This window comes from Coptis chinensis, chromosome 8 (assembly GCF_015680905.1).
Source record: "Coptis chinensis isolate HL-2020 chromosome 8, ASM1568090v1, whole genome shotgun sequence".
Lineage (NCBI taxonomy): Eukaryota > Viridiplantae > Streptophyta > Magnoliopsida > Ranunculales > Ranunculaceae > Coptis > Coptis chinensis.
Genome location: NC_141463.1, coordinates 93,707,226 through 93,719,860, shown reverse-complemented (window position 1 = coordinate 93,719,860; position 12,635 = coordinate 93,707,226). Strand labels below are relative to the sequence as shown.

Below are 12,635 nucleotides of genomic sequence, written 5' to 3'. Positions count from 1 at the left end.
ACACCATTAAGTATTTTCTTTATGTGACAAAATCATAAGATCTTAGATACACACCATTCTTTTTGATTGCCACGTGTTTTCTGTAAGCTTCAATAACGTCTTTGATGATCCAATCAATGGCTCTAACTCAATCCATGAAGTGAAACGTTACACAAGGGTGTACGAAAATATTATCGTGTCGTTAGGGTCCATATCGTATGCCACGTGGCAACATATTAAAGGAGAAACAAAACCCACCATTGTCCTGCTGCACCTTTCAGAGAAGGTCACGTGGGAAGAAATTATTGAAATATTCATTGCAAACAACGAATTTGTAAAACTTTCCTCTTTCAACCTCAAATCTAATTTCTTCTTAGTTTCCAATTTTCTATCAAACCACCCTTTTATTTCTTGCACTCTTATCTTCCAAGAAACTACCGAAAACCACTTGCTTGCACACATTATTATTTTATTTTTGACAACTTTTACAACACTCATTGCTCTCTTTGATCCACTTTTTCATGGATAAACTAAGTGTTCACCAAACAAAAGGTTCATCAAAACAAGCCAAGTCCAAGAAAAAACCAATTAAAGTTGTGTACATCTCAAATCCCATGAAGGTTAAGACTAGTGCATCAGACTTTAGAGCATTAGTACAAGAATTAACTGGTCAAGACTCTGATATAGGAGACGCTTCAAGGTATTCATCAGAGATGGAGGGTATTAATGAAGGAGTCGTTCTTGGAACAGTTCCTAGTGAAGGGATGGAAATTTCAAATGATAGAGAAGAAGTTGTCCAACATGTTCCAGGGGTGGAACCTTATGGTGAGACAATAAGGACCTTGGATTCGACGTTCGAGCAGTTTGAGCCATTTGATCGAGTTTTTAGCCCATTCATGATAGAAAATTTCAATGGACTTATTCCCTCTGGTCTATTGCATGATATCTGTCAACCAGTTGAGAAGCCTTGAAGATGTACATATCTGTGATTAGTGGGTATCTACTATGTCTAATTTGCTTTTGTTATCATGTTATGTTTTTTAGTTTCTACTAGGCCTTTTTTTTTTTAATCTAACTATTGTCTTTGGATATATTGGTAGCACTATTGCTGCAAAAATTCATGCTAAGAGCATGCAATTACTCTCCTGGAGTTATTTGTTTTCACTTGGTTGAGTTAATGATCAACTTCAATAGTGTTTAATTGTTAATTACAATATATTATCTCGACTTATTACACAGTACAGTAGTGACACTATCCGCCATGAAATGTGAGATTTTTTTTTGTCAATATTAGAGAGTGCTGATCGACAGAATAAAAACACATTATATTTTAAGAGAAATTAAACAAAGTTGTATCTTGATTTTTATATTATTATTATTTGCTTGAATTACTTTAAGTAAGCTTAGTACATTTGAGTCCTAAATCAAGCTCTGGACTATGTCCCGGCCCTCTTTGTGACACCACTGACACCAGTTTCTTACATCATATTAATTATGTCACCGCTCCCAGCTGTCAAGACGTAGATGATCCAATCTGCACAATATGTAGCCGGCGAGCTAGAGCCTAGAGGTGGAAACAAGCCCCAATAGTTTACATATATAACGTGCATAACAGTGATCATGGTGTGATTAACAGGAGGTTTTCAGGATGAGCTCCTGTTGAAAAATGAAAAGGTATACAGACTGACAGACTCACATAGTCTTATAGTCTAGCTCTTACGCTTTTACTGCTGTTCAAGTATCAATTGTTATTGGGATGGGTCAGGGATGTCATGTTTTGTATTTACATAACAACTTTCAATTCTTTGCCGTGAACTGAGATAATATAACGTTGAGAGTTAGTCTAGTTTCTTAAAATCATTCTTCTTCATTATATTTGCTGCAGGAATTGTAGTAACCTATAAAGCTGGCCTTTTGATATAGTAGTACTTCCTTACTATAGATGTTCACATTCTCCATTTCTCCTCTAACTACTTCTTACATTTTGATTGATAATAATAAGAGACGCAAAATATGCAATGTAGAATTGTTTGGATACTCCATTTCATGATCATTCTCTTAAATGTGATGATAATCAATCTTAATCATTTATCGGCTCAGTTAGATTATATTAATGTGATTCAGATGTGTTATTACTACCATTAATGAAGAATCTTTCAGATGCAACTGTCTTGGGGTCCGGTTCAATGGTCCTGAGTCCTGACCCATGATGTGATTGGAAATTTGGAATTGGATCGAGTTGTGTGCTAGCTGTTTCGGCGTTAAAACTTGGAGTCACAATTCCTATTAATTTAAAACATGCTTGAATACTTCACGAGTCACTTCAATCAAGCGATGAGATGAAAAATTAAAGAGAGCTCAGATGCATTGTTTTGTCCTCTAATAATCAGAGATAATGGTGCTATAACGTTAAATGCGGACAGGCCTTAATAAACCGGTGAAATTTGTTTCAGTAGGTGGTGTGGAACTATACAACTCGAATAGACATTTCGAATAATTACGTACGTGATCCCCGCGTTGCTTAATCAAATGATCCTTTCTTAAGGGAATATCATTTTTTTTGCTGTACTGAGCTTTCATTGTGACACCTTGGAAGATTGTGTATTCTAGAAGAACAATTTCTTCATTCAAATAATTATTGATGAGCCAATGGGGCTAACGTTAATTGTATATTATTGCCGTACGAAAGTACTTCATGTTGTCTATAGTCTATACATGAGTAACGTCATAGCGCATTTGTGTATCCACCTTTTCTTTATCTGGATTGACTATTACGCGTAATATTCTCATTATCTATGTAGATCCGCCCCTGTATGACGGGGTATGTGTCCTCCAAACTTCATATTGATGAGAATTGGAGTCTCTTCTTAGCGCTGCAACTCGCTTGAAAATGTAGTTTGTGTAGGAAATTTATTCTAAAAATATATTTATTGTTAAATAAACAAGAAAATCAAATTGATATAATAAATATATCATGAACAAATTTTTAGTTCAATTAATAAACTTAATTTACTAATAATTAAATCTGAGCCTAGTGAAGATTTAATATGTCCTTAAGAGATTTTCTCCTCACGGTCTTGAAGGTTGATGAAACTATCTCCCAAGATATCCGCATTTCTTTCTATGTAAAAGCCAAGACTTCAATTCTATAGACTCAAATAACACAACATAATATTGGACTAAGAATCAGAGAAAAGAAAGAGAAAGATCGAACTCAGATGATCCGGTGATCTTTTTTCTCCAAATTCATCCACTATGATAAAGTGATGTGACTTCGAAAACAACATGTGACTCTTGGGAAAAAGTAAAGAACTTTTGAAAAGTCACATGTTTGAAAAAACATACTATTTCGGCATAAAACATTATTTCGAACCAGTGCCTATTTCAAAAGGTCACACATTTTCGGCATGATATACTGTTTCGAACCAGTGCACATTTTGAAAGGTCGCATCTTTTCGGCATAATACATTATTTCGAACTAGTGCATCTTTTCAAAAAGGTTTTTCTCACTTTAGAGAAACTCATTTCATCTCAATTTGAGATAATTTGGAACACAAATTACTCATTCATATCTCAATGGATTGGTGCAAATCCATTTTTCTAACAGTTTGGTCCCGGTGAAAACAACTTGGACTTTAAGCGAGTTGCATTTCCAAGTTTATAAATACTAAACTTGAACCATCATAGATCATTTAGTTAATTAACATAAGCATATATTTAAGGTCATGACTACGACACATAATAGTACCATAGTACTATCCATTTACCTTTTGAATGTTTCTCATATACTTCTAACTTTTCATAACGAATCTCTACAATCTTGTTAATCCCAATAGTAATTATAATATAAAATAATAACAATAAAGCAAAAGAGAGTTCATGGGAAAGAAACAAAAGGAAAATTCATACGGTTTTGTTTGCAAAAACTAAATGGGATCCCAAATTAAATACGTTGGTGAAGCTCAGAGATAATATCATTGTTCTCAAAGATCTGACAATAGTGACCACCCTGCCCACTAATTACAAGTTTCTCATAGGTCGAAAGATTGACCACGCATGTGCCTACATATAGAAAAACAATTGAACGTGAGGCACCGATATGGAACTTACAAAGTACGACCAAACAATAACTCAATTGTCATTACCCCTAATCCCCTATATATATATGGATGCATGTTTTCTTCTTTACAGACTATTGATCATTTGTTTCTCTGTTGCAATATTCACTAGACATGTATGCTGAGCTCACTCTTATTCACATCTTTTAACGACTCTTAACTAGGTGTGACTGGATGTTCAATGCAGCCATGCGGGCTCTATCAGAGAAAAGCTAAGAAAACTTCCATCTTAAGCTGTGATATTGATGCTTTGGAAGTCAAGGAACGACGCAACTTTTAGGCATTTAGGGGTGAAGCTGAGTTTCCATTATTGACGTGAACATTTATAGTTTGAATTGGGCGGGGCGGGTCAACATGGAAAAATGTTATATTCTTTTTCTAGACGTGATGGTGAAATGGAACACCTTGTTCATCGATAATTAGTTGGCAAGACGGTAGCAGTAGCTTTCTTTTCTTGTTTCTTTGCTTGGTCTTTTTTCGGAGAAACAAGTTACTTGTAAATCACTAAATCCTGGGAGCATCGTCAACTGTTTCCTTCGTTTTTGGTCCATTGGTATACTTTGGGAGTTTGGGGGAAGTACTGACTTCTCTATCAGTTATCATCCTGGGGCCTGGGCTCATGCGCTACAGCACGTTGAGCGGACCAAGGAGGCCTACCAAAGTACGATGTATAGCTGTCACGCCACCAATGCAGATGTTTGTGAGACAATTTTGTATTTTCTTCCTAATCATTGTATAAACTGTTTTAGGCTCACACTCTCTCACATGGATCCAATTATTGTCTGAAGTATGATCAGTAAGAGCTATCGCTGAAAAAATGGCACGAATGGATAGCTCACATGGATCCAATTTTTCTCGATCTTTATTCTGATTGATTCTGCGGTTAGGCGGACTCCTACCTGAATTCATTCATATCATTAAAGGATTCAATGAGGCTCAAAGCATTACAATCATCAACTAAAAGCATAACCAACCGGACACTTTACAGTTCATAAGCGCATATCTAGTTACTACACATCTAGTTCCGATCGCGGGGTTGTGACCTGTACCAGTTTACGGTGATGTTCTGCAATGGGTAGTTTGAACCGACTAACTTGTTCTGTTTAAACCCAAATTTCAACCACCTCCAAATTTCCGATAAGGCTGCCAAGACAACAAACCTCTGAAATAAGAGAACTCTCCCACAGTTGGGGCTACAGTTTTCTGGGGATAGTTGTGCTATGAATAGAAGCCAGTAATTATGTTTATGGAAAAATGAGAGAGAAAGAGAGAGAGAGCAATTAAGAACTCGAGTCAAGAGCTGAACTAAAAGTGTCCTAAATTGTAGTTTTCAATTGAGTACAGTTACATTGGAGTCAGTAACATGAGAATTCACAGGCAAAAAAAACGGTGAAAGAAACATAAATGCAGGTAAATGAAGAGACTAAACAACCACTGATACCAGAAAGCACACACTTCTTACAAGTTTTCAAATGTGCCAGTGAACCCACCACTACTGGTCTGGTGGAGAGGAAGATACAGAGAAGGCACTATTGCCCTTCCCAGCACTCAACTTCTCTTCATGCCACTTGCAAAAACCTTCTTCAAGGACCTCTCGCATCCAAGCATGACGACAATTCTCTGCTGCTTCAGGGATGGTAAGCCATCTCCGCTGACGTGTGTTCTGTTCAGGCCATGAGTTGAGCTCTTCCTTGACAAACAGAGGAAACATTGCAGCTTCACATAAGCCTTCTGGGCTAAACTCATCCTGGTGGGTTTTGCTCTTGAAACGGTAACGACCCAAACAATCCTGACACAGTATATATGAAAGTTAGGCCAACCCAATCCAAACAACAAGGAAAATAGAGAGGATGAAATACGTCACCGACACTAAAACAAATGGACCAGAAGAGGATATAAGTTTGACAATTATTGTGTGGGGAACAAATGAAGACTAGCATGACAGCACACAGAAACAGAAGTCGAACCAAGTATCAGATTTCTATGCTTATGGTTTTATAAAAGTCTACTGCCACTACAAATTTTAACATGTCACTGCCCACCACACATTACTAAGCATCACACTCTACTATGTCAGATCACATCACCACATATCGCAGTCTGCAATGGATCAAGATTGCATTTAATGACTTTCCATCTTCATTGATACTTACCATGAAACTCTGCCTGCATAGTGATATGTTGCACTAGACTGCCGACCACAATCAGACCATACTTGATCGCCTTAGCAGCAAGTGTAAATATTCATTGTCCCTACCTGCACTATTTCCGTCTACGCTAAAGATTCGTCTGAAAAATGAAATGAATAACTCGACCCGATTTCATTGTGCTAGGGTTGGCTATGATCTGTGTGAACTACATGCCCAGCGTCGCCAACTACAACGGTACGTAGGGAAGGGATCTCGCACATATGATACCTGGAATGTGGGTCCCTTCGTTATGTGGGACAGGGTATGGCACCTGAAGTGGTACGCAGTACATTCAACTAGGCTTAGTTTGTATGCTATTTGGGAAATTGGGGGCATAATCCGCTCAGGAACTATTATGTGAGACGCTGTTGGTCTATACTAGAAAAAGTACTCCTTCACACCCTCTTTGGCCTTTGGTGAGAAAGGATATCTACGACCTTGAAAGATACTAGAACTAGACATGGGAAAAGTGTAGACTTAGACCGCATTTGATGCATTAAAAACCCGGTGCTTCATGGGAGGAGCAAGCACATCAAAATCAAATTTCATTATATACGCAAGCTTGTCAAAGACCAGGATGTTGCAATGGAGCTTTGCAAGTCTGAAGATCAAGTTGCCGACATTCTCATTAAAGCCATTGAAGGCTGGCGCCTTCTACAAGTTGAAGCAGAAGATGGGGTTTGCAGTTCTGAAAGTTTGAGTTTTAAGGGAGGCTGTCGGAGTTTGATTAAACTCAAACTCATAGTGTTGTTTTGTTTTCAATAAGGGTCGTGTCATGTCTGTGTGACCAAGTCTTTATTGGTGTAGTCCTTTGCTGGAATTTAACACAGCAGTTGTTTGATTAAAAACCTCTTTTCTTTCTGAACTTTTTCTGCAGTAGTTTTATCTTTTCCGTTTTGAACCTTTACAGATGTCGTATCAGTTATAACTACAATAGCGAGCAGATCTCACAATATCAAAAATTCGAACAGCTGCTTTAACTACCAAGATGATCTAGGGAAAGGGGATGTGAAAGTAAGACTAAGACTATAATGCAACTTCTGTAACAACCTACACAGGCAATTCCAAAGTCAATGGAGAACAACGGCGTAGATGAAGATTTAAATTTATTATGATCATGAGCACATATTTCACAAAATAAAAAATGAAAAATAAGTAAAATACACAAGCATTTATACAAAATGTATTGTCACCATTATTTCTCCTCGGACTCCAGCTTCTTCTATAGCCTCCCGTGTTGCTGCCTGCTCGACAGTTTCATCATTCTCCCATCCTCCCTACAAGCAAACCATAATGATTCCATGACTCCAAGAACAATCCAATCCCTTCTGTTTCTTCAGAAGAAAACAAAACTAGAAATATGTGCATTCATCATAAAAATTGACGATACTGGCATATATTACCAATTTAAGTCTTACATAACTGATAACTAAGCATACGCGAAAAGCAGCTACACAGAATCCAGTATAGTTATCAATATCGTACGATACACGATATGTATCGTATCGAAGCAAAGTGATATGTATCATACTACTGTATAGGAAATTTGAAGTATTGCACGATACGGGGAACGTATCATACCATACAATACAACATACATCCTCTATCGGACGATACACTTTAACAAGTGAAATCATGGAAATTCCAATCCGAAAATGGGTCTTCAAGAATCATTTAACTTTTTCTTCTCTTTTCTAAGCTTTACAAAGCCATCTTAGGTTATAGTTTTGATAAAAAAAAACAACCATAATACAAAGTAATCTTTACTTACTCAACTAAGAGCTAGTTTACCCTTTATGTATAATACTAATTTGGGCCTAGCGGTTAAATATGATGACATTTTTACCATACATTAGTAATATTGTACACGAAAATTACACACATGCGCAAACACATATAATACTACAAAAATTTATTTTAAGTTGTATCATACAATACACGGTATGATTCGATACTCGATACGCTAAAAATGAAAAACGATATATCATACGATATCCAATTTGATATATGGAATCCAGAGTAATAGTAATAGCAATAGTCTTAACAGTAGTACACTAATACTACACTACTCTTAAAGATACAAATACAAATAAAATGTGATCCCCCATGCAGAGAACATGGTCACCTACTCACCCTACATAACAGACCACATGAGTTTTACCCACACATATGCATATCAACAAGTCATTAGACCCACAACCTCCTCAAATCCCCTGATTGTATGGGTAACATCAAAATCCAGACCATGGTAAAATGTTCTGTGTTGTTCAACTCACTTCAAGAGTATGCCTCATACACATATAAACCATCCAGAAAAGCCTAGCATATGAATAACCCCAACCCGAGACATCTATTCCACAAGGAATAATACTCTACCCCTACCCTACCCTACCCAACCAAAACCCAAAAGATGTCACTCAGTATCCCCACATTCCATAAGCTTAGTTACAACTTGCCTAAATCACTATTTGCCTGGATGCCTTGGAACCGACTAGTCCAAAATAGGAGCACCACATATTGACGCAATAATGTGGCATGGTCTTCTTGCAAAACTAATGCATCCACCCTATGCTGTTTAGAGTTTAAAATTCTGATGTCATTGATTGCTTCAATCAATATTAAAACTTAAACAGCAAACATCAGCACAAATTACCATATATAAACAAAAGCCCCAATAGAAAATAAAAACGGCCTACTTTTGAACTAAAGTACATAATGTAAACTAAACTTTGATAATACGAGTAATGCATTTATCCAGGAAGGTCCATACCTTCGGAAACAAAAGACCTGGTCCACTAGTTGAATTGATCATTAGCACCTGAAGATTTTGCTTAGTCTTCCCACCACAATTTTCACCAGAATCTCTGTACTTGAACGGAATACACCTACGAAAATTTCAAACTATAGATAAGATAATCACCTTTAAGTTCTAGCACATTTCCTTAAGCTACATATTATAGGTTGTTAACAATTGTGTCACACACTCCATCTTTATTATAATCTCCATTGCGGGCCTTGCCCAAAGCATAGTAATCATAATCCTATTTGGACTACTAAACTTAACATTATTTTATTCAAATTCCTATCAACCATACATTGACATTTTCATATTACATATAAAAAAAAAAATCAGATCGATTAAATAATAGAAAATGACATAAATAGATGTAAAAGAGAAATATACCCTGCCACAAGTCGATAACCATCCTCGTAACGCTGATGAAGACGACCCGTACGGGCCACCAAATCAGACATAATAATAATAATAATAACAACAATTTATTATACTTGTAATATCAACAAATATTTTCTTGTTCTGATTCATCATTTCTTGAAATCATGATGACCATCATTGTTCCATCACATCACAAAGTGGCATTTAATCTGATCGAGTAGTATCCACTGCATGATTTTTTCAATGTAAGTTAATAAGTTAGTGAGAGAGAGAGAGAGAGAGAAACCCTAGATTGGAATTAGTTTTGAGTAAGGGACTTGTTTTGTTAGGTTAATAAGAAGAGCGTAGGGAACGGAGAGAGATCGTGGTGGGGCCACGTGGATTACGTGATGTGGATTATAATTAAGAAAAGAAAAAGAAGAAGACTCTGTTGGTGGACTTCGAAGAAGAAGTCAGCTGGAACCTTTTTTATACTTTTTTTTACTTTGTGTTTATCACCGTGGCAACTTTGTCCACGTGGCAGACAAAATTTTTTTTTTTTTTTTTTTTTTTTTTTTTTTTCAGACCGTTGGATCTCATAACGGTCTCGGAACCCTCATCCCTATGAGGATATTCTCGTGGTAGCCCAGGCCTTATTATTATTATTATCACCTCTCTATATTACATGTGTGGTGGACAATTTTTTTTCTATGTGGCAATTTCCAAGTACATGGTTTTGCCAAGTGGATCACTTAAATTTCAATTTAGTGCAAGTGCAATTTTGAGATCGGAAGGCTGGCTGATTCCCATTAGATGTGCAACTCTCTCATCTATTTCACTTCTTCTAAAACTTCAATCTCTACGTGTGAAATATTTTTTTTTTCTCTGTTTATTTGTGAAGAACGATCTATCATCGACTCTCCGAGCATTATACAAAGAATCAATTAGTAATATTTTTGTTTATTGTATAGTAGAGTGAACTCCAAATCTCCAATATATTGAAGAACCACCGAGGAAAAGTTCGCATATGGAATTAGAGAAGAAGGCTTGAATGGAAAAGTCTTAGTCGGTGTTTGCGAAAAAGGTTAGATCACCTGTTTATTTTCCTTTTATTAAGTGTGTTGATATCAATATCTTACTAGCTTTCGAACCCGTCCTACGAACGGCTGTCGTTATATTAAATTATTCTAAAAAATATTAGCAACTATGCACAACTATGAGATATGGAAATTATATTGATCACTCATTCAATTTTCTTGCATCACTCTCTATAAAAAGACAACATCAAACTTTGATAAAACTCATCGACTTATTTTTGTTGTTAGGTTATTTAATAATAGAAGTTTGATTGAAATTTTGTGAGAATGCCCAATATGGCGAATATGATATTGAAGCTACTTGAATAGCAAGACATTCCCAATCATAATAAAATAATTATAATAAATACTATTTAAAATGCAAAACTATACTTGTCGAGACATTATATTCTCCCTACATACAATACAATTATGTTTTGGGGTTAGTTTAATGCATTTGCATCAAATTTCCGATTTTACTTTAATTATTCTTTGATGCTAGTTTAATGTAGTTGCATCTAGTTTTCGATTTTCCATTAATTATTCTTTGAGGTTAATTCAATGTAATTGTATCAAGTTTCTGATTTCCCATTAATTATTCATTAAAGTTAATTCAGTGCAGTTGCATCTAGTTTTCAATGTTTCGTTAATTATTCTTTGAGATTAGTTTATTGCATTTGCATCCAGGTTTCAATTTCCCGTTAATTACTCTTTGAGGTTAGTTCAATACATCTGCAACCAGTTTATGATTTCCCGTTAATTATTTCTCGAGGTTAGTTCGCATCTAGTTTCCAATTTCTGGTTATTTATGCTTTGATGGTAGTTCGATGCAGTTACTATACATCTGGTTTTCGATTTCCAGTTAACTATTCTTTGAGGTTATTTCAATGCATTTGCATCAAGTTCTCGATTTTCCGTTAATTATTCTTTGAGGTTAGTTCAATGTAGTTTGCATCCATTTCCGATTTTCGTTAATTGTTCTTTGAGGTTAGTTCAATGCAGTTGCATCCAATTCCGATTTCCGTTAATTGTTCTTTTTTGAGGTTAGTTCAATGCATTTGCATCCAATTTCCAATTTCCCGTTAATTATTTTTTTAGGTTTATTTGTTCAATGCAATTGTATCAAATTTATTATTTCCCGTTAATTATTCATTGAGGTTAGTTTAGTGCAGTTGCATCCATTTTTCGATGTTTCGTTAATTAGTCTTTAGATTAGTTTATTGCATTTGCATCCAGTTTCCGATTTCTTATTAATAACTATTTGAGGTTAGTTCAATACATTTGCATATAGTTTATTATTTCTTATTATTTATGCTTTAAGGTTTGTTCGATGCAATTTCATCCGGTTTCTAATTTTCCGTTAACTATTCTTTGTGGTTATTTCAATGCATTTGCATCTAGTTTCTGATTTCCCGCCAATTATTCTATGAGGTTAGTTCAATGCAGTTGCATTCGGTTTTTGATTTCCTGTTAATTATTTTTTGAGATTAGTTCAATGCATTTGCATCCAGTTTCTGATTCCCTGTTAATTATTATTTGAGGTTTGTTTGATGCATTTTTGCATACCGTCTCCGATTTTCCGTTAAATATTTTTCAAGGATTTGCATCAATTTCTAATTATCCGTTAGTTATTATCTGAAATTAGTTTAATGCAGTTGCAGTCAGTTTCCGATTTCTAGTTAATTACTTTTTGAGTTTAGTTTATTGTATTTGCATAAATTACTCTTTGAGCTCAGTTCAATATATTTGAATCAAGTTTTCAATTTCCTTTTAATTATTCAATGTGGAGTGTAATACCAACTTTCTACTGATCCATTTATAGTGTCTTTGCAAACATGACAAAAATAAATTATGATTGATTTACTATATGGGATCACCAAAGATTATCCAGTTCCTGATTTCCTGTTAATTATTTTTTAAATTATACTTGACTCACTATGTGGGATCTTCAAATATTATCTACTTAACGGGACTCATCACATTAATTATTCTGAAAAAATATATGCAACTATATATGTAGAACTATTATATGCAAATATTGTATTGATCACTCATCCAAATTTCTTATAACATGAATACCTCCATTACTCTCTAGTAAAAAATAACTTCGTCATTGATA

General features: G+C 35.3%; 2 protein-coding genes across 2 annotated transcripts; one reads left to right on the top strand and one right to left on the bottom strand.

Moving 5' to 3' along the window:
• Positions 1 to 500: 500 nt before the first annotated feature.
• LOC147484542 (sigma factor binding protein 1, chloroplastic-like) lies at positions 501 to 950 on the top strand. Its single transcript, XM_086579765.1, has one exon. The coding sequence runs from the start codon at positions 501 to 503 to the stop codon at positions 948 to 950; it is 450 nt and encodes a 149-aa protein (XP_086435891.1).
• A 4,448-nt stretch (positions 951 to 5,398) lies between these two features.
• Positions 5,399 to 9,710, bottom strand: LOC147484541 (nudix hydrolase 16, mitochondrial-like). The gene is made up of 4 exons (XM_086580264.1): positions 9,471 to 9,710; positions 9,057 to 9,171; positions 7,480 to 7,563; positions 5,399 to 5,886 (listed from the first exon to the last, which is right to left on the bottom strand). The coding sequence occupies exons 1-4, from the start codon at positions 9,539 to 9,541 to the stop codon at positions 5,590 to 5,592; spliced, it is 567 nt and encodes a 188-aa protein (XP_086436390.1). The 5' UTR covers positions 9,542 to 9,710; the 3' UTR covers positions 5,399 to 5,589.
• Between the last annotated feature and the right edge of the window lie 2,925 nt (positions 9,711 to 12,635).

Excerpts from the sequence above, each read along its gene's own strand:
- LOC147484542 (XM_086579765.1), top strand. The coding sequence starts at position 501 with ATGGATAAACTAAGTGTTCACCAAACAAAAGGTTCATCAAAACAAGCC.
- LOC147484541 (XM_086580264.1), bottom strand. The coding sequence starts at position 9,541 with ATGTCTGATTTGGTGGCCCGTACGGGTCGTCTTCATCAGCGTTACGAG. Across the intron at positions 7,564-9,056 it reads CAGGTCTTTTGTTTCCGAAG|GGAGGATGGGAGAATGATGA; the intron begins GTATGGACCTTC and ends GTTTGCTTGTAG. Across the intron at positions 5,887-7,479 it reads GAGTCCGAGGAGAAATAATG|GATTGTTTGGGTCGTTACCG; the intron begins GTGACAATACAT and ends ATACTGTGTCAG.